Consider the following 22,862-nt stretch of genomic DNA (forward strand, 5'->3'; position numbering starts at 1 on the left):
TAAAGATCCCGCGTGCCTCAACGAAGACCCAGCGTGGCCAAAATAAATAAATACATATTTAAACAACAGCCAATTATCACTTCTCATCCTTCAGTTCTTTTGTACTTTGGCTCAAAACCAACTACCAGGCAGCTCAATAACAAAAAAAAAACCCAAACAACCCAATCAAAAAATGGACAGAAGACCTAAATAGACATTTCTCCAAAGAAGACAAAAAGATGGTCAATATGCACACGAAAAGGTGCTCAATATCACTAATTATTAGAAAAACGCAGATCAAAACTACAGTGAGGTACCACCCCACACCGGTCAGAATGGCCATCATTAAAAAGTCTACAAACAATGAATGCTGGAGAGGGTGTAGAGAAAAGGGAACTCTCCTACGCTGCTGGTGGGAATGTAAGTTGGTGCAGCCACTGTGGAAAACAGTGTGGAAGTTCCTCAAATAACTAGAGTTGCCATATGATCCAGTGATCCCACTCCTGGGCATATATTCAGACAAAACTATAATTCAAAAAGACACATGCACCCCTATGTTCATAGCAGCACTATTTACAATAGCCAAGACATGGGAACAACCTAAATGTCCATGTCCATCGACAGATGAATGGATAAAGATGTGGTATATGTGTGTGTGTTTATACACACACACAGACACATACACACACAATGGAAAGTTAGCCATAAAAAAGAATGAAATAATGCCACTTGCAGCAACATGGATGCAACTAGAGATTATCATACTAAGTGACGTAAGTCAGAAAGAGAAAGACAACATATGATATCACTTATATGTGGCATCTAAAATATGACACAAGTGAACTTATCTACAAAACAGAAACAGACTCACAGACATAGAGAACAGACTTGTGGTGGCCAAGGGGGTGGGGATTGTGGGAGGGAAGGATTGGGAGTTTGGGATCCAACTGAAAGAGTAGCTGTGAAGTAGGAATTTTAGACATAGTAACAGGTTAAGGGCATGTATTTGTAGACAAGTTGGACTTTTAGTATGTTCCCGAGGGACCACATAGGCAGTGACTACAGATCATCATTTACAGAGAACATCAGTCAACTCAGAGTGAAAAGAAAGCATCACCCTTGTCCCATCTCCTTGCATCCTCTGGCTCTTGACTCCTGTGACGTCTCATTGCAGAAAGTTGCTTATTGAGCAAGGCTCTCTGATCCCATCACGGGGCTTTCTCAGTAATGACTGGAATATAACTCACAAGGCACCAAGAGCATATAAAGAAGATGAATCCGAGGATTAGATCCCTGAAGTAGGAACATACTTGAATTGGATGGAGCATTTCTCTGGCATCCTCTGAAATCATTGTGGCTTCTTATGAAATTTGGGGTGACGAGATGAGGGTGAACACAGAGGCCATGCAATGTGGATGGGGCTCAGGGAGACTGGCCATTTAATTTACTGTCCAAACATGGACACTTCTTAGAGTGAATAGGGACACTCTGACACAATTATGCTAGGACAACAGCTATAAACTGGGACTGTCCCAGGCAAACCAAGACATAGGTCATAGGCCATCCTACTTCCTCCGTGTTGCCACTATAATGCATTAGGAACCTGCATGGCTCATGGGTCGTCCTCCTCGCCACACCACTTTAGCAACTCCAGGGCCCATTTTAACCACTGGAATGGAGCTGGCAACTGGGAATAGCTAAAGTTCAAAATCACCCACTTGGATGTTATAGCAATGTCAACTTACTAAAAACTTTCTGGATGTTTCCACTATTTTTCTCTTCTCAGAAACCACACTTTGAGTAGCACTGAAGGCTACTCATATAGTAGATTGGAGAGTCCTTATTACGCAAAAGTGAGCCAAAAGCTCTTTTTAGCAGGGATTATAACTGGGAGAAGAGGCGTGAGAGGTGAGCTGAGCCCGGGGCTCTTGGGAGTGACGTGATGCGAATGGGGCAGATACACTGCCTTCAGAATGATGAAAGGATACGTACGAAAAAAGTCACTGAAGCCAAAAATTGAGACACTTTTTAGTGGTCGCACCAGTCAAATGAGACATGGAGTTGGCATGGAAGGAACAAATGGAAATATCCAAAGTGTGAAGGAGAGAAAAGCTATGGATTGGGAGCACAGGTGTCCAGGGGAGGGACTGTCTGTGGACGTTCCCCTCTTCTCGACACGCCCGTCACTCCCCAGAGATCATCACTCTCCTCACACCTGACTGTTCACTTCAGGAAATGATTCCCTTCAAGATTTGTGTCTCCCACTCTACAATTTTTTTGTAATTTCGTTTTATTCTATTTAGGAGTAGATTTATAGTTTGAATAGCTCTAAGTCACCTAGAGACATTTTTCAATGGAAATAAAAGTATGTATGGCCCCCTCTTGGGAAATTCCCAGAATTGGAAAACTGTGAAAAATCTGTGAATCGACACCCATTTTTCTAAGAATTCCCAGAGGACGATCATGCCCCTTGAGTCACTCACCTTCTGCTTCCCTTTGGTGCCCAGAGCAGCTCAGCTGTGCCCCTGCAGACAGTTCCAGCTCCCTGTGGCTCATGTCACCCCACACCATCACCCCAGAGCTGCTCCTCTGTCACACAGGCTGAGGTGTGGGGCAGGATTGGGCTCCCTGCCTCTTTTACCTACTCTCTCCTCTGTGTGTCCCTCCCCAAATCCCAGCCTGTCCACTGGGGTCGTTCAGCACGATAATGCCCAGCCTGATGCTATGTGAAAGAAACCACCTTGGTAGGTGAGAGGTCTGGGTCTCGAGGGTGCTTGTGCCTGAAGGATCTCATGATAGATGGACGGTCGTAGCCCTTCTAAGACAGAACCAGGCATAGGTGGCCCAGACTTGGACACAGGAACAGAGGCAGATGGGGTTCAGGATCAGGTCAGGTGCCCGGAAGGGTGAAAAGGAAGGAGAATGAGCAAGTGACCAAGAAAAAAATGGTTTCCAGGAGCCCATCTAAGAGGACACTGTGCGTATAGAAGGACCCCTGATGGGGAGCCTTGCACTGTCCTCTGAACCCCCTGTGTGCTGACCCGATATCAGCCTGTCATCATCCTGGTGGGGATTCAGCTGCCAGATCACAGCAACCAGCTCAATCCGGATTCTAGTGGACTTCAAAACGGCAACTTTCTGCCCCTCTACCTGTTTCTTTTACAAGAAGAGGGACACCCGAGGCAACAAGAGGGCACACGATGGGTGGGAACCACTCCAGGGTGTTCCCACATCCCTCAGTAAACCAGCCCCCAATTCGCCACCTGTCCCCTTGTCCCTCTTGTCCCTTCCTGTTGGCAGCAATATCAGGGCATTAGATATGGCCCTGGGCACAAAAAGAGAAATATAGATCAATGGAACAGGAAAGTCCAGAGATAAACCCACGCACCTATGGTCAACTAATCTACAACAAAGGAGGCAAGAAAATACAATGGAGAAAAGACAGCCTCTTCATTAAGTGGTGCTGGGAAAACTGGGCAGCTACATGTAAAAGAATGAAATTAGATCATTTTCTAACACCATACACAAGAATAATCTCAAAATGGATTAAAGACCTCAATGTAAGGCCAGATGCTATAAAACTCGTAGAGGAAAACATAAGCAGAACACTCTCTGACATAAATCGCAGCAATGTCTTTTTTGATCCACCTCTTAGATTAATGAAAATAAAAACAAAAATGAACAAATGGGACCTAATTAAACTTAAAAGCTTTTGTACAGCAAAGGAAACCATAAACAAAATGAAAAGCCAACCCACAGAATGGGAGAAAATATTTGCAAAGGAAGCGACCGACAAGGGATTAACCTCCAGAATATACAAACAGCTCATGCAGTTCAATATCAAAAAAAAAAAAAAAACCCAATAAAAAAGTGGGCAGAAGATCTAAATAGACATTTCTCAAAAGAAGCCATTCAGATGGCAAAAAAACACATGAAAAGATGCTCAACATCGCTAATTATTAGAGAAATGCATATCAAAACTGCAGTGAGGTATGATCTCACTCCGGTCAGAATGGCCATCATCAAAAAATCTACAAACAGTGAATGCTGGAGAGGGTGTGGAGAGAAAGGAACCCTCCTACACTGTTGGTGGGAATGTAAATTGATACAGCCACTATGGAGAACAGTATGGAGGTTCCTTAAAAAACTAAAAATAGAGCTACCATATGATCCAGCAATCCCACTCTTGGGCATATATCTGGAGAAAAACCAAAATTTGAAAAGATACATGCACCCCAGTGTTCATTGCAGCACTATTTACAATAGCCAAGACATAGAAGCAACCTAAATGTCCATCAACAGAGGAATGGATAAAGATGTGGTATGCATATATAATGGAATATTGGCCGTAAAAAAGGATGAAATAATGCCATTTGCAGTAATATGGATGGACCTAGAGATTGTTATACTGAGTGAAGTCAGAGAAAGACAAATATCATATGATATCACTTAAATGTGGGATCTAAAAAAAATGATACAAATGAACTTATTTACAAAACAGAAACAGACTCACAGACATGGAAAACAAACTTATGGTTACCAGGAGACGGATAAATTGGGATATGGGACTGATATATATACATTACTATATATAAAATAGATAACTAATAAGGACCTACTGTCTAGCACAGGGAACTCGGCTCAATATTCTGTAATGGCCTATATGGGAAAAGAATCTAAAAAAGAATTGATATATGTATAAGTGACTCACTTCTCTGTACAACAGAAAGTAACACAACATTGTAAATCAACTATACTCCAATAAAAAAGCTTTAAGAGATAAAAATAGAAAAATTTTTTGAATTTTTTTATACAGCAGGTTATTAGTTATCTATTTTATACATATTAGTGTATATATGCCAATCCCAATCTCCCAATTCATCACACCACCACCACCACCCTCACTTTCGCCCCTTGGTGTCCATATGTTTGTTCTCTACATGTGTCTCTATTTCTGCCTTGCAAACCGGTTCATCTGTACCATTTTTCTAGATTCCACATATATGCATTAATATACAATATTTGTTTTTCTCTTTCTGACTTACTTCACTCTGTATGACAGTCTCTAGGTCCATCCACATCCCTACAAATGACCCAGTTTCGTTCCTTTTTATGGCTGAGTAATATTCCATTGTATATATGTGCCACATCTTCTTTATCCGTCCATCTGTCAATGGGCATTTAGGTTGCTTCCATGACCAGGCTATTGTAAATAGTGCTGCAATGAACATTGGAGTGCATCTGTCTTTTTGAATTATGGTTTTCTCTGGGTATATGCCCAGGAGTGGGTAAGAACAGAAATTTTTTTTTAAAAGATCTGGCCCTGGGGTCAAGAGAAGCTGCTCAGAAAAGAGAGCAGAGGGGAAGGTGTGATAGACGTGGCACCTGAAATAGGAATCATATTCACCGGTGTGCTTTTTACTCCCAGGTGGCTGGATTGTTTCAGAGGATTCTAGTTTCTAGCTCACACCCCAAATGGTCTTTTAGGATGCACAAACATTTCCAGAAGGCTCCTAGGGTGGGGTGACATGGTTCTGAGCGGTCAAAGTTGAAACACAGTCAGTGATGGGTCATAGTGACCTTTGTCACACCATCTATAAGCTTGTGAAGTTGGGTTTGCAAAACATAGGGTGTGTGCTCTCTACAATCTACACCAGTGGTTCTCAGCCTTGGTGGTCCCTTGAAGCTCCCTGGGTGACCCTAACATTGAGAACCCGTGTTCTATACCTTCTACTGTAGGTGGGCCAGCCCCATTTTCTAGTCTCTCTTCCTTTCCCCCAAGCAGCTTCATTTTCCAAGGCCAAAACCCAAATATCGGAAAAATTAAAACTAGAGTTCCGATGGCTCACCATGCAACCAAAGGATGAAGGCCATAGGTCATGATGGGTATAACCTGCCTCAAGAGGTCCTTAGGTTTTCCATGGTTCCTACTTTATAGAGCCTTGGGGGCTCTGATAGAACTTACCTGAGCTATTTCTGAGGGCCTAATATCCAAAGGGCTAGCAGAACCTGAGAAGGAGATAAGAGCAGGTACAGGAAGGGAAGAAGAAAACTGACAGGGGAAAGTGAGACCAGAGGTAGAGGCAGGATGAGGTGCCTGGTGATCTCTTAATGTCGTCACCAGGCAGCTTGGCTGAGTACCTGTGGAAATATTGTTTCTTGACTCCCAACAGATCTTCCCCGCCTTCTTCCTTTCATTTCTAGAACCCCTCAAGTTTTAGCCCCACTAGTAAAGACTACAATTCCCAGCCTTCCTTGCAATTAGGTGTGACCACATGACTAAGTTCTGTCCAATAGGATGAGTGCAGTGATGTATACAATTATGGTTGGGCACTTACATGGGAGCTGTACGCCCATCAATCATTTTTCCCCCCTTCTCATTGGCTGAGGGTGGTGGTGTTGAGCTCTTCCTGGCCATGCAGGTAGACAGCACACTAGTGGGATGGTGAAGCAACAGAGTAAGCTTAGTGGTCTGATAAGAGAGACCCCAGAGAGCTCTCTTGCCCATTCTGTCATGTGAAGACACAGTGAGAAAACATCTGTCTATGAAGTGGGCCCCCACCAGACACTGAACCTGCCAGCACCTTCATCTTGGACTTCCCAGTCTCCAGAACTGTGAGAAATAAGTGTCTGTTGTTTAAGCCACCCAGTCCATGAGAGTTTGCTATGGCAGTTTCAAGTGGACTAAGACATATGTCTTTTTATTATATAATAATATTTTGCTTCCTTCTTTCCCTTTACCATTAGCCTTCAGTGGGACCTAGCAGATGCCTAGAAGGGCATTCAAGACTTGCCATCTTCCAGTGCACTGTGTTGGGTTACAGGAAGTTTCCAGCATCCAAGAGAAGGCAATACACTGGCTAGAAAGAGTGGGCTCGGGACATTTACAAGTATCTGAGGCTGGAGAGGATAGTACAGAACCCCATATACAACCCATGCAAAATATCCCCTCTTCTTCCTGCCTCTTTAAAGCCTCAGAGAAATGGAAAGAATCTCTACATTCCTTCTTTAAATTATAGCTCAGAATGAAGAGGAATAAAGTGATTCCAGAGAGGTTTAAAGATGTCAAGCAAAATTCACGAGAAGATCACAGTAAACATAAAGTCTATACTAAGGCACCCATATTAACCATAAACAAGATTTTTTGTTAATGGCAAAGCAACTATGCTAATAAACTTCAAGGAAGAGATAAAAAAGAAATACAGGGAAGTTTATAGCCTTAGATGCTTATATTAAAATATTCAGTATAAAGAAATCTGAAAATCAACAACAAAAAGACAGTAAAAAAAATCGGCAAAGGACTTAAGTATTAATACTTTGCAAAGAAAAAATTCAAATGGGCCAAATAACCTAAGGAAAGGTGCTCAAGCTCACTAGTTATCAGGAAACTGCAACCTAAAACTATAATGATACATAAGTATAGAAACACTATTTTGGTAAAAATGTTAAAGTCTGGCAGTTCCAAGGACTGCAATAATATTGAGTGACAGGAATTTTCAAAGCTGCTGGGGTTCCATGTAAATGGAAATAATTGGAAAAATTGACATTATCCACTACGACTGAACATGGGCATACCCTATGACCTAACAACAACTTCCCTCCTGAGGGATAGTCTAGCGTTCAGAAATGTGAGCACATATGTACCAGGACACAGGTAAGAATATTCACTGGCAGAAAGTGGAAACAAACCAAATGTCCATTTACTGTAGAACGGATAGTTGCATTACAGTAGATTCAAGGGCATGCTGGAAGATGTTTAACAACAGTGGGGGAGAACCCTGGTTTGTAGCATTGGCCAATTTCTGTGATGTAAATACTCCCATTCATGGCCAATTTCAAGTTCCCAGCATGGTATCAACCAGCTTGCAAAAGTCCTGAACATTCAACAATCAGCTCCTCTGAGCTGGTACAAGCCAGTTCCAGCACATCATCCAGTAGATTCAGACTTCGGAACACTAGACAGCCGTAAAAATGAACGAACTCTAGCTCCATGCACCAACATGGGTAAATCTCACAAATGTAACATTGAGCAAAGGACAAAAGAAGATATAGGGCATGATTTCATTTACATAAAGTTCAAAATAGACCAAAATAAGTCAGAATGTTTAGGAATGTATACCTAGGTAGGTAAAAGTATAAAGAATAGCATGGGAGAGATCACCATAAAAGGGAGGGTATGGTTAACTCTTATGGGGAAGAAGAGGTTATGAATGAGAAAGGGCATGTGGTAGACATCTGGGGCGCTGGCAATGTTCTATTTCCTGACCTTGGTGGAGTTATATGGGTATTCTCGCTAAAAGAATTTGTTAAACTATATGTACAGGTTGTTTGCATCTTTCCACATAGGTTGACATCACTGCTGTGCTAGAGTCTGCTGGTCCTGCCTCCACATACCAACTTGTGCTATTTTATCCCAACTTCCTATTCAGTGATGCATGTTGACAGCTAGAAATCAGCCGTGGTGGGACTATTTACACCACTGTAATTGGCAAACAACATGTCGGGGCTTTTTTAACCATAGTGCACCACTGGTTAAACGTAGTAATAAATTTTTTAAAATATCTCAAAATTGGTTTATTTAGGCAGATATTTTTCCAAGGCCGGACACTCTCAACAATCTCAAGGCAAAATTGCATTAAAAAAATAAATCTAAACATGACAAGATCCCTGCAATGAAAAAAGGCTTGGGAGTTAAAGAGAATGAATTGAGAGAACTATAAAGTGTTCGGGACTCTTAATTATTTGATGTGTAATAAAAATCATCATACTGATGGTAAAATTAAGGACACTACCTAAGGACCCACCGTCTTTCCTTACAGAAAATGTTGATGAATGCATCACAAGATGGTGAAGGTATAGTGCATCAGGAACTTTTTCAGTCTACCATTCAACCCCACTGTCTCAGTAAATTTATACCCAAAGTGGCCCCAAATGTTATCCTATACCAAGTCTTTGACACTATTCTGGGCAGCTCTCCTTAGTAATTACCAATCATGACTTGTATAGCAGTGAGAAAACTCTGTAATTTTCTACATATTTATGTGAGTCTATGTTCTTAAATTTTTATAACCCTAATATATGATATCACTTATGTTCATTTCAGCTTTCCTGATAGTTAATAGTTTAAAATCTTATTTTATATTATAATAAGCCCAGACCTATTATGATTCAGAATAAGAAAAACTTCAGTGATTTTCAAGGTAAATCATAGGTCTGTGGGGAAATTTGGGGCTTGTGGATGACTTCTTTAGACAATGACTTCAAATCCCTTGGGAAGGTGGAGCACAGAAGCCCTATAGCTGTATTTCTGTGGAAAAGTTTCCACCATTAGGGAAGTAATCTAATGGGGAAAAAATTTAATTATAAAGTATTATTATCATTTCAGTTCAAGTATGAATCTGAAAATAATGGATTTGGTTAGATGTTAATATCCTCATGTATAGGACTTCCCTGGTGGCACAGTGGTTAAGAATCCACCTGCTAATGCAGGAGACACGGGTTCGAGCCCTGGTCCGGGAAGATCCCACATGCCGCGGAGCAACTAAGCTCGTGCACCACAACTACTGAGCCCGTGCGCCACAACTCCTGAAGCCCACGTGCCTAGAGCCCGTGCTCCGCAACAAGAGAAGCCACCGCAGTGAGAAGCCCGCGCACCACAATGAAGAGTAGCCCCCGCTCACCACAAGTAGAGAAAGCCCACGTGCAACAACCAAGACCCGACGCGGGTAAAAATAAATAAATAAGTTTATTTATTTTAAAAAATCCTCATGTGTAAACCTGCAATGCGGAAACTTATCTTGACCGGAAGATACTGGTTTTATTTGGGGGAAGGGGTGCCAGGAGCAGGGGTGGGAGAGGCCCCTGACTTCCTGAATGATTCTGATTCATTTGTTGTCATTTAAAACCTAAGCATTGGGACCAGATAACCACTGGGTTTAGTTATGTTCCCACTGGTTCTAGAGAGGCGTGGCTTACCTTGAGCTGAGTGGGACGGAGATGGGAGAGACCTGGGTGTGGGGAAGCTCTTCTGTGGTTGCCGATAGCTGGGACACTGGAATAAGTTCAGAGTCGACAGGTGGCATCTACATCACAGGCGAGTCAGAGTCCCGGGTTTTAGGTGTCTCTCATCCACAAGCTGTTACTCACCACTTTCCTTTCCTATTCTGCCAGCCTGGCAACCCCACGCGTCCCAGCTCCCAATTCTTTTTGACATTATTGCGCAGAATTTGATTCTTATTCATTATAACTTGAAGTAAAGCAAACAGATCATCCCTTCCTCCCCGTCTTTAATATCCATGTCGCCAGCAGTAGCTCCATCCCCAGACGTCATGGGGATTCACTGTCACAACATGGTTTTCAGGAGCCAGAGGAAAAAGAACTTTAAGTTCCACCCTCACGCTCTATCAGAACTAAACCTAAGTCATGGTAAGAAGGGAAACCACCTCCCCCAATTAAGGAACCTCTTTTTCTAGAAATCTCCTTTTGTGCTTGCATGAAAGTACTTCTAAATATAAGACTAGGATTGGTTAGTGACATGCAACTTTATTTGGCTGACGTCTCTACTAAATTATTTCCAACACAACCGTGGTACACCACGTAGTGTGAAGATGTGTTGAAATCGAACCACAGGCACTGTTGCTCCAGACTTAGTTTTGATATTCTAAGCCATAGGAGAGAACTGTTTCAGAACTATTTTCCGTTGAAGGTGGTTCGTGAGAAGAAGAGAGCAGCTTATCAGCATTATTGGTGGAGCTCTTCAAAAACCAAAAACACATTCCAGTCCAATCCAACATCCCCCCTTCTCCATCACAATTTCCTAAAGCATGAGATAGCCCATTTTGTTTGAAAACATGGATTCTGATAGACGCTCCCTGATGGAGAGGTGTGTTCAATAGAAATGTTGGTTTATGAGAACTGGGGACAGGAGGTTAACAGAGCCTTCTTCCCCACCTTTCTAGTAATTTAATACATCCAACCAAGCCCCACGCTGGGCCCAGGGAAAGAAGAGAAGAAAGAATCTCTGCCTTTAAGAAGCCTATGCTCTAGCGCGACAGCCGAGAACTCAAACGTGAGTCCCATGAACAGAAAGGTCATGACACACACAAAGCAGAATGTGGCAACTCCTATAGCTCTCCTCCTCCCTCCGGAGCGTATGCAGGCAGCCACCCACCGGGCCAGAGAATTTTCAGGTGTCACCCTGATGAGGTGACCAGGGCACAGTGCAGTCAGAATGTTGTGGATGAGCCATTCAGACATCAGAAGTGGGTGTCTTCAACCATAGCACATTGAGAGGTTTCCCCCTTTCTGTATAGCCAGAGGGGTACACATGGCTGGAGGAAGGGTGCCCCCAGCAAGGCAGTACTGGCCCTCTAGCCCCACCCCAAACGACACACTGAAGACCTTGGTCTCTTCTTAATGCACGAGCCCCCGCTGGACGGCAGAGAGGTAAGGTGTGTGTGCTCTCCTGCTAGAGCAGCTGAGCAGCTGTGAAGTTCATTTAGAGACCCTCAGGGGGTCGCCCACTCTTTCTGACCTCACAGCCATCCTAGCTCATTCAGATCCTCCCTTCCTTAGGCAGTGGATGCTCACGTTTGGGATAAGCAAGAAGTGCATTCCCTCTTTGCATGTAGTAGACATACGCTTGCTCAAAATCCTTTCGCTTGGAAAACCACCCATATTCCCATATGTTGTAATGCTAAGCAGTCCATGTGATTTGGGGGCGGGGGGAGGGGAGTAACCGCCCCTCCAGCCATAGGGACCGGCACGGGATAAACACAAGAGCAAACCCACCGCTCAACTTCCTTGGCCACAGTGGTTCAGCGGTAGATGTGTGGCCTCAAGCCAGAAAAATCAGACTGCCTGTTTCTGCAGCACTCAGGAGAGACTTTCTCTTCCACTGGGATCACAGGCTGTTAGGACTAGGCAAGACCAGAGCCCCCAAAGGCCTTCTTTCCCTCTATTTAGAAAGACCTGGATGGAGAAAAGAGGAGCTAAGAAATATGGAGAGAGCTCCCTGGACACATCTAAAGACAGCCCCAATAAGCAGACTTTTCAGTTACAGAAACCCATTAATTTACTTTTTTTTTTTTTTTTTGCTTGAATTAGTTTCAGCTGGGTTTTTGTCATCTGTAACAAAAGAATTCCAAGTAATTTATCTATTACAATCTCCCAGTTTTTCAAACAAAAATACAGGATTCCCAGTTGAATATGAATAATTTCTTAGTATATCCCAAACATTGCATAGGATATGCTTGTACTAAACAAATTCATTGTTTTCTGAAATTCAAGTTTAACTGGGCATTCTGTATCTTATCTAATATATAACATGTATCAAAAGTGTTTTCAAGGGGGCTTCCCTGGTGGCGCAGTGGTTGAGAGTCCGCCTGCCGATGCAGGGGACGAAGGTTCGTGCCCCGGTCCGGGAAGATCCCACGTGCCGCAGAGCGGCTGGGCCCGTGAGCCATGGCCGCTGCGCCTGCGCGTCCGGAGCCTGTGCTCCGCAACGGGAGAGGCCACGGCAGTGAGAGGCCCGCATACCGCAAAAAAAAAAAAAAAAAAAAAAGTGTTTTCAAATCCTTTACTCGAAAGATAAGAGATTGGTCACCTAGTGGATTTAGCCTGAAAGAACATGGAGAGAAGATAGGCGGGTTTCCAGAGAAGCATCCTAATCCAGTCTTTCTTCTCCAAGTCACTCTGCTTTGTACAAACCAGATGAGGGCGGTAAGGAGTTCCAGTGTCAGGCTATTTAATCGCCATCAGATCTAGAAATGCTTCAGCTGGGCCACTGAGTCCCCGCCTTTTCCCAACACTCGAATCATCAGAGGGCTCTTTAAACATTCCCACTGCAGAGGTCACACCCCAGACCAATTACATCAGAACCAGCGAGACTCATATGGGTGATTTCAATGCACAGCCACATCCTACAACCACTGAGCCAGGTCCTTAAGCAATTCAGCCAAGACATGGAAACAACCTAAATGTCCATCAACAGAGGAATGGATAAAGAAGTTGTGGTATATATATATACAATGGAATATTACTCAGCCATAAACAAGAATGAAATAATGCCATCTGCAGCAACATGGATGCAACTAGAGATGATCATACTAAGTGAAGAAAGTCAGAAAGAGAAAGACAAATACCATATGATGTCACTTATATGTGGAATCTAAAATATGACACAAATGAACTTATCTATGAAACAGAAACAGACTCACAGACATAGAGAACAGTCTTGTGGTCGCCAAGGGGGAGAGGGGTTGGGGAAGGGATGGATTGGGAGTTTGGGTTTAGCAGATGTAAACTGGTGTATATAGAATGGATAAACAACAAGGTCCTACTATATAGCACAGGGAAATATATTCAGTAACCTGTAATAAACCATAATGGAAAAGAATATGAAAAAATGTATATATATATATGTATAACAGAATCACTTTGCTGTACAGTGGAAATTAACACATTGTAAATCAACCATACTTCAATAAAATATTTTTTTTTAAAAAAAGAAATCCAGCCAAATTGTAAGAGTTCAAACAAGACATGAGAAAGGTCATCCCAAAGGGTCCTCCCCCCCACCACTCCCCAGCAACCAGGAGTGAGCAAATCACCCCAGGTGAGACTTAGCCAACCGGGGCAGCCTGAAGTCTTGGACACCATGGGGTGTGGGGCGGGGGGCTACCACAGGGTCTTCATTCCAGGCTTGCCCGTGCCTGGCCATGTGGCCGGCCAGCGTTTGGGCCACAGAGAAGCAGACAAGGAGGTCCAACCTTGCTCACAATCGGCTCCCGAATAAGCTAAGCATGTGACGCAGAATGCGAGTTTCCAGCCTGCACACAGCTCCGAGTCTGTTCCCCAAGAGGGAGGGAGGGGCCGGGCGAGGCAGGGTGGGGGAAGGAACCCTAGATGAGTTTCTGTCATGACCAACAGCAGCCTCTCTTTCCTGCCCCCGTCACGTGCAGACCACCCACCCGTCACGTCCAGATCGGCCAGAGCGTGGCCCCGCGCCTCCAGGTCCTAATCCATGGCTTTCTCTCCCTGTACCTCATTCTCAGAGGAGCAGAGCCACGTACCGGCAACGTCCCCCCACCCCAGAGTGAGGCATCCGCTACAACTGATGGACCTACACTGACACGCCATCATCCCCCAAAGTCCGCCGTCTACATTGGGGGTCACTCTTGGTGTTTGAGCACATCTATAATGACGTGGATCCATCATTATAGCATCACTCGGAGTATTTCCACTGCCCTGAAAATCCTCTGTGCCCCACCTGTCCATCCTTACCACCTGGCTAAGCCCTGGCAACCCCTGCCTAAGCATGGCTATTGTTGATTAGGTCCTCAGAGCCCCTGGCGTTCTCCTAGACATCCTGAATGCATCACACACGCACAGTCGGCCAGCGGAAAGGAAACATCTGGAACCGTCTGACTGCACTGAGTTGGAACATTGTCCCTTCCGGCTGTTACGAACACTGCTAGCGGGCCAGGCTCGGTTAAAACTGAATACCGGGTGAACAGCCATCCTAGTGGTGGGAAGACACTAAGCTGGCCCTAAGATGACACAGAGATGACACCAGGCAAGGTCCAGGGCAGGTTGGGGACTCGTGTCCCCATTGCTTCCAGGTAGGTTCTGGCCATTTCCCAGAAGCCATTGCTGCCCTGACGTGCTAGGGTGGGTTGCCCAGTTCTGAACCAACACCTTTTCCAGTTTAAAAGTGCCTCTGCCTGGGCACAGAGGGAAGGCGAACAAAGGGGTTAAGGCGGCAGAGGACGGTTCTGACCTCTACTGCGACTGGGCTTCAAGGCAATGCGGCAAAGCCCTACTTTCTCAAACCCTCCCCTTCGGATGGCCTCCGCGAGCAAGTTAGACGGTGGTGCTGGGGACAGCACACCTGGTGAGGGCTCTCAAGACCCTTCCTGCCCGTCCTCTGTAAGCAGGGGAGCAGAGCTAGGGTCCGGGTAGTTTCTAAGAGGGCCCTGAATCTAGGGGGCTAATGACCGGCCAGAGGGAGAGCGGAGCGTAGACAAAGGGAAAATGAACCAGCAAAGCTGAGACAGCCGGCGTCCGAACAAGCAGGCTGCGGGCGGCAGAAACCAAGGGGAGCTGCGTGGCGGCACCAGGTGCATCGCCCAGGACGTGTAATCGGCAGAGAGGCCGACCGGCCATTTGCATTTACTAACCCAGTAATTTGGAGATGCGTACATTCGAACAACAAATCGTGCCGACTGGTGTCCCGGGGATGAGGAGCTGAGCAAAATAGTCCTGGCATCTGCCCTCAGCCATTCAGATCCACCCTCCACCGTCGCCATTTGTAACGAATAACCAGGGGTCGGTAAGGGAAAGCAAGAGGCTCCCGCAGCTCCTCCTAAGTGGGGAAACCGGCCACGTCGCCTCCCAGAACGATTCACTGGCAAGTCTGCTCAAAGTGTGACTCTGCGCGCAGATGCCTTTAAGAGTGTCACAAGCTCGTTCACAGTCGCTTTAGGGAAGTTTCAAAAACTGCCTCACTTCCTCTGGGAAAAACGGGGTTGCACACGTTTCCCTGGGGGGTTGGGACACCTTGCTTTGCTTCGACCAGGGCTAACAGCTTCTCTCGCTCCTGAGAAAACCTTTTCCCTTTACGGCTCCTCTAACGAAAGACAACAGCAGTCTCTAGCCACTTGACAGCAGCGCGGGGGCCAGGGTGTCGCCTTGAAATCCCAGAGGGGGCAGCTTCCTTCAGAAAAGGGGAGGAAGAGCCACAGCGGTCCCCACCGGAAGAAATGGCTGCCCCGGGGGCTCCTGGTCTTACCTTTGAGGTGTGGGTGCTGGAACCAGCCCTGCCCAGCACGCGAGAGCTGGCTTATCCCCGCTGGCGTTGCCCCTCTGGCGGCTCAGGTCACGGGGGCACTTTGCACGGATTGCTACCCTGGGAGGGCTTTGTGCTAACAGCCCAAGCAGAGATGCAGCCCCACTTCCTCTGCCCTCGGAGCTATTTTCAGCTGCTCAGCTGCTGCCTCTTCGCCTAAAGAGCGTCTTGTCTCCCGCTGGAGTGCCCGCCCCTCGGCAAGGATGAGAAGTGGATTTAAAGAAGTTTAACGCGAAGGTGCCGTCTGATTTGGCTGGAAGTGATACTGAGGGGTAGTGAGCTGGGCAGTCAGCTCCCGATCCTATTTACGACCTTAGTCAGTTACTACCTTTAGCTTCTCTGCTTTAGGTAGAGCTCACCAGTGCCGGCCTCTGTTGGAGTCCACACCTGTTGCACTGCTGCCAGCTCGTTGGGACAGGCTCGGGAAGGACTGCACTCCCCTGCTGAAGACACACCGATGGGAGGGTCTCGTTACTCAAGGTGTGGTCTTGAACCTGCAGCACCTGCGTCTCTTGGGAGCTTGTTAGAAATTTAGAATCTCGGGCCCCATCCCAGGCCTATTGAATCGCAATCTGCGGTTTAACGGGTTGCCCAGGTGTTTCTTATGACCGCCTCATTTTTGAGAACCTCTGCCCGAGGGGACGTCCTAGCATCTCAGTTAGACCGCAGATGGTCCGCTTTCGGGGCAAGCGTTGTAGCTGTACGCCTCTCCGTTTTCTCGCTTCATTGTACTTTTTGGCCCCACGAGGTCACAAGCGTTGCTCCGCACACCGGCTGGAACTAGGAAAGGACTTGTAATTTCACAATGCCTGCTTTACCACAAGGCCCTTTGGTTAGTATAAGGAATGTCACATGGAATAAGCTTGGGTTTTCAAGACAATCACTAAGAGGTCTGGATATTTATTCCCAAGTGCTTTCCCTCCCTCTAGGGGAGTGTTTTCATGGGGGCTTGGCTGTGTCGAGGACTGCAGTTGCAGTGTTGCCTAATGCCTTGCCTGTGGGCTGATGAGATACGTCTCCTACCTGTATTTACTATTGCTCAATAGACGTAGATGCCACTTGGAGTAACTAAATACAAATCAGTTTTTACAGCTTTGGTGAGGTACACCTGGTTTACAAAGAACGGCACATATTTAATGTGTACAATTTGATGAGTTTGGACATATGCAAACACCCATGATACCATAACCACAAGCAAGGTAATAAAAATATCCGATACCTCTCAGGGTTTCCTTGTGTCCTTTTGCTTTGGTTTGGTTTGGTTTGGGTAGGAACACTTAATATGAGATCTACCCTCTTAACAAACTGTGTCCTGCACAAGATTGTATTGTTAACCATAGCCGTGACATTGTACATCAGATCTCTAGCATATATTCATCCAGCATAACTGAAAATGTATACCCACTGAATAACAACTCTCCATTTCCTGACTCCCAAGCCCCTATCAGCCACTGCTGTATTCTCTGCTTCTATGATTTTGACTAGTTTAGATACCCCACATATGTGGGATCATACAGTATTTGTCTTTCTGTGACTGGCTAATTTCACTTAATGTCCTTCTGGTTCAGCCATGCTGAATAATATTCCGTTGAATATAAATACCACGTTTTCTTTACAAATTCATTTTTTAAAAAGCTATTTGCACTGTGTCTTCTTCCCTTAGTCCATCCTACTTGCTGGTATGCTGAGTGCCCCAAAGGGGGGCCACATCCTCTAAGAGTTTGGGGGCCATCAGAGTTCTGAAGCCCCAAGCTCCCTGGATCGTCTTAATCAAGAGGAAGACATGAATACATATGTCCATTCAACTGTGAGTTTTCAAAAAATTTCAGTGTTTCTTAAGAGTTAAATATAAACATTAACCTACTGTTTTACAAGAATTATAGGGTCTTTGGGAAATTGTTTGTACCCGGATTATAGTTCTATATTTGTGTAACATGATTCAGTGGGGTACAGGGTCTTTGGCAGGAAGGGTAGAAGGAGATTGGAAAGAAGGGACGTCCTGTAATGGCACCACCTTCAGTCTTGTACGTTTCCTATTTGGATTTGGTCAAGTCCCCAATTACAAGCCCTCCAACAATGGATTTCTTCCATTTAGAGCTACATATTTTTGCATTGCAATGTTTTCAGAGACAACAGTGCTTAGAGGCCAAGAATTTAGACAAACTAGACTTGGAATCAGACTTGCAAATCACTGTATTACAAAAATAAACAACGTACGTACTAAATCAGATTAATGTAACAAAGATAAACAATTTGTTCTGCTGACAAGAGTTTCTTTGTTTTGATCTTGTCCTTTTAATTCTCTTCCTTTGTGTATGCTTTATATGTTCATTTGTAGGTATAATACTGCATGCCTATAATTTCCAAATATATAAATATTCACATATTAGGAAAGCCTGCATGCTCAAAAACACTATATCGGAAGGGTGCACCATCAAAACTGTTTGGAGATCACTGAACTAGATGAATGAGCTCTTGCTGCCTTTTGTCAACAAATGGATCAGAAAAGTGCTTTTATTGTCATTATTTAAAGCCAGCGTCATGCTACGCCTTTCTCTAGGCCTGAATCATCCTTGTTAACATTCATATTTGAACTTGTTCATTTAACACCAGGCTTGGAAAGAACTGACGGGAAGTGTGGGTTTCATAGCCACTATAACAATTCTAACTCATGTTCTCCCTTGCCTCTGGGCTGCGATCCAGAGCTGAAAACGCCCGAAATTCACAGGTTCAACTGAGACGCTTTCCCACGTTTCTCAGGAAGAAAACAGGGTACACGGGCCATGGCAACCGTCTTTTCCAGGCAAAGAGCAGAACCCAAAGAGAGGCACTGGTACCCAGCGCAATTGTAACAAGGGGACTCGGTGATGTCTGGGCGTTCTAGAGGGTTCTAGAGCTGGAAGCTACCTTGGGGATCCATCATGGCGTAAATGATGATACAGAAGACAAAGATTAGAACGATTCACCCGAGATGATACAGCTCGTTAGTGACACATCCGGGACCACGATCAAGTCTTTGGATTCCACGTGGGCTCTGGGACTCTCTAACATCCCCTCAGGGCTGATCTGGAGGGATGGGAGGAAACACCACGAGGAACACGCAGAGCTGTTGGCCTCCGATGAGTCGCGGCCAGGGGGTGTCTGGTGTTCAGTGACCCCAGACGGTGTCTCAGCGTCAGTCTCCTGGGTACACGTCACAGCGTGCCTGCGCAGGGTCCCTCGTGAGAGGGCCTCCCACCGGGAAAGGCCACTCTGCACGGCCCTGCCCCTGGAGAGGAGAGAGCTTACCTGCTGCTTCTTCAGCAGATGACGAAGAAGCATAGGGTGGAGTCACAGCCCCCGCTCTTCTGACCCGGCCTCCAGCTCCAACACAGACCATGGAGACCACGGCACCTCGAGGAGGGCAGAGGTGTGTCACGCGGCGTGTGGCTCACGCCTGCATCCTCAGTGCTAGGCCATGCCTGGCACACACGAGGTGCTCAGGAAATTGTCGGTGAGTGAGAGAGCCCTCACCCGAGAGGGTGGAACAGGACAAGTGAGAGGCCCGAGTTTTCGGCCCAGATCGCGCTGGGCTTGTGGGTGGCCACAGAGGTGAGAGCTGGGGGTCCAGCCCGGAGACTAGGTCAGGAAGGACCCAAGAGACATCCCGGTCGGCCTCCTTCTCTTATGCCTTGACCTGCCCGTGGGCTGTATTATATTTCCTGCTGGCCCAGGAGGCCTCCGTGAAAACACATTTTTCTTCCAAAGCTGTGCAGTGAGCCCGCTTATTACCCTGCACTTGGCCGGGTTTCCGCTGCCCCTTCCTCGTTTGCTCAGCTGTGAGGGTGAGTCGCCCTGGGCTCTGAGGGGGGCAGGTCTGCATCCTATGCCCGCTCAGGCCCAACTCTGCCCCTTACACAGCTCAGTTCCTCCCTCTGAGTCTCCGTTTCCTCGTGTACGAGGCGGAAATCAGGACCATTCCCACTCACCTCACGGGCTGTTGGGAGGACTGAAAGGTAATTCAGGGAATGGTGGATGAATGGTAATTCACCGTCAAGTGCTTCAGGCACTGTGAACCCCTCTGCGCGGGAGCGTGGGCCTTAGAGAGAAGGGGCCACGGAGAAGGGGCCACGTCTACGGGGTCCACTGGTGGATTTCGCCCCTGAGGGTGTTCTGGCTCATCTTCAGGTGGAGGGGAGCCGCTTGACCTGGTCCAGAGGAAGAGCCCTTTCCAGCCGGTGTCTGTGCCCGGGTTTAACCTCAGTCATGAGGCCCAGCTCCTGCGGGCACGGCTTCATTTCCCGCCTCCACGTGGAGCATCAGAACTGCTGAGTTCTTTCAGAAGGACCACATTGACAGCCTTCGGTAGATGGGGTGCACCCGTGGATTTGAGGCATTTGACCAAAGCTTGTTTTGTTGTTGTTTGTTTATTCCCCCCCGCTCTGAGGAGTTAAAAGCTTCTCAAGACACGTAGGAAATGTTGTGTCTTGAAGCTTGCAGCTTCCCCAGGGCAGTTTGCTAACGCGTTGGTGTTCTGTGCTATATTCTTACGGCAAATAAAAGATGTGAAAGACATGAATTGAGAACACCTTGGCTCTTTCCAGCATCCGGCAGCTCTGTGCCCACGACGCCTCTCCCTCAGCACGTGGACTTGCGCCACGAGTCCCAGTCCAGCCTCACCCTCTCTGTCGGGTCGGCGAGGGTGGCTGAGCGGTCGTGAGGAGGCCAACAGAGGGGGCAATGCTGTGGGGCGCCTCCTACGGCCCCTGCTTCCTGGTAGTCAAGCCCTTGGGTAATCCTCGCTTCTAATGAATGGAAAATGGGAGAAGCAGCGGGGTACCATCTCCAGGATTAGGTCATAAAAAGACTGTGGTTTCCATCCTGGTCCTTTCATGTTCTCTAACTGCCTGCCTGTCTGTCTGTCTCTCCCTCTAGCATCACTCACATCGTCAACAGCCCTAGAAGAGGCCCGCATGGTACGGCCAGGACCGAAGCCCTCAGTCCACGAGGGCACCTTTTCACCAGCGATCCTCGGGAGGTTGGCCTGGGCATTAGTATATCGGAAATGTTCTCAGAGGCGATCTGAACGTGCAGGGAGGCGTGAGAACCAGCGGGAGAGGCTGCTTGAGTCCCTGTCCAGGGATCCGCGGCAGCAGTGTCACCTGGGAGCTTGTGAGAAACACAGCAGCGCTGAGCCCACCACGGACCTGCTGACTCGGAATCTGCATTTTAGCCAGATCCCCGGGAGAAGGAGCGGGGAGCCCTGGGATGCAGCTATTGGAGGCGTGGCAGGCTGGGCGCTGTTTGCGGGGAGCACAGCTGGGGGGCGGGCTCCGCTTTAGGGACGCCGGACTCAGCTGCGCCAGAGGCGATGCGAAGTCCTCCCCACTCGCGGTGCCCTTGAGACTTTCCTTCACTGTAGGGATTCCCGTCCAGAAACAAGATAATTCGTGTGACAGATTTACCCCCGAGTAAGCTTCCTCTCCTCCCCCAGGGGCGCCCTGTGACAAGCACCTTGGGCTCGGTGGGCCCAAACGTCAACTGTCCACCCCGTCCGCGCTGGGGAACAGCCAGCCCTCGTTAGCGGGTTGCTTGGCGTGATTACAGTCAGGTTGGCTGGCAGCTCGCCATGCCGTGTGAGCTTTTCTCCACGAGTTGATAGAAACAGCCTGACTCAGCAAGGCCCACAGAGATGAAACCGCATGTCCCCAAGAAAAATACAATGCTGAAGCTAAAGAAATGTTATAGGGAGGGGAAGAGGTGGACAGAGAGGGAGGCAAGAGGAAAAGGGTTCATAAGTTGACCAGGAACTGCGTTTTCCTGGGTACTAAGTTTTCTGGCCAGAGTCCGTGCTTCATTAGGAAGATAAGCTCAGTGTAAACCCAGTTCTTCCCGGGGAGGCTGGAAGAGAGCCAGAGATCTGAGAAACTGTCTTGAAAATAAATCAGCAGCTTTGAAGGCGATCTGGAGGAGAATAGCAGGTGAGAGGGAAGTCTGCATGTCAGGGATGAAACTCCGTGTGTACGAACAGAACTTTCCAGAGATATTAATCGGAGCAAGAGAAGAGACTAACTTAAAACAAAACAAAAACCCAGCAGTGTTACGATTATTGTCTGTATCTCTGATTCTAGATCACACCCAGCTTCTGTGACATTTCTCCTGAGGCATGGAACAATGAAATAGCAGAAAACACATGGGCTGGTTACACAGTAATGGCTGTGTTCTCTCTGCTGTTCCTCATTTATTGAATTTTGGGTAAAACACAGCTGCATCCCAGTGATAGTAAAATATAACTACATCCCAGTGGCTAGGACGAACCGATACATAACCACGAACAACATAAAAGCCATCTCCGGGCCGGCCAGGGTGAAGTCACATACGATCCTCTCGCAGCCTGTTGGGACGCAGTCACATAAAGCAATCTCCCCGAATCTCCCCGCCCCCCCTTGATGGAGCAACACACCACCCTCTCCTGGCTTGTTTTTTTTTTTTTAACATCTTTATTGGCGTATAATTGCTTTACATTGTTGTGTTAGTTGCTGCTCTATAACAAAGTGAATCAGCTATACGTATAAATATATTTCCATATCCCCTCCCTCTTGCGTCTCCCTCCCACCCCTCTAGGTGGTCACAAAGCACCCAGCTGATCTCCCTGTGCTATGCAGCTGCTTCCCACTAGCTATCTAATTTACATTTGCTAGTGTATATGTCCATGCCACTCTCTCACTTTGTCACAGCTTACCCTTTCCCCTCCCCATATCCTCAAGTCCATGCTCTAGTAGGTCTGTGTCTTTATTCCCATCTTACCCCTAGGTTCTTCATGACCTTTTTTTTTTTCTTAGATTCCATATATATGTGTTAGCATACTGTATTTGTTTTTCTCTTTCTGACTTACTTCACTCTGTATGACAGACTCTAGGTCCATCCACCTCACTACAAATATCTCAATTTCATTTCTTTTTATGGCTGAGTAATATTCCATTGTATATATGTGCCACATCTTTTTTTTTAAACATCTTTATTGGAGGATAACTGTTTTACAATGGTGTGTTAGTCT

The 22,862-nt window shown here is 46.5% G+C and overlaps 1 protein-coding gene across 1 annotated transcript in view; it reads left to right on the plus strand.

Moving 5' to 3' along the window:
- LOC131752928 (uncharacterized) overlaps window positions 1–21,899 on the plus strand; it is a 134,225-nt gene extending 112,326 nt beyond the window's left edge. The window contains 1 exon segment of the mRNA XM_067030636.1: window positions 20,741–21,899. Within this exon segment, the coding sequence (XP_066886737.1) occupies window positions 20,741–21,147 (407 nt within the window). The 3' untranslated portion in view covers window positions 21,148–21,899.
- The last annotated feature ends 963 nt before the right edge of the window (window positions 21,900–22,862 follow it).

This window comes from Kogia breviceps, chromosome 3 (assembly GCF_026419965.1).
Source record: "Kogia breviceps isolate mKogBre1 chromosome 3, mKogBre1 haplotype 1, whole genome shotgun sequence".
Taxonomy (NCBI): Eukaryota; Metazoa; Chordata; class Mammalia; order Artiodactyla; family Physeteridae; genus Kogia; species Kogia breviceps.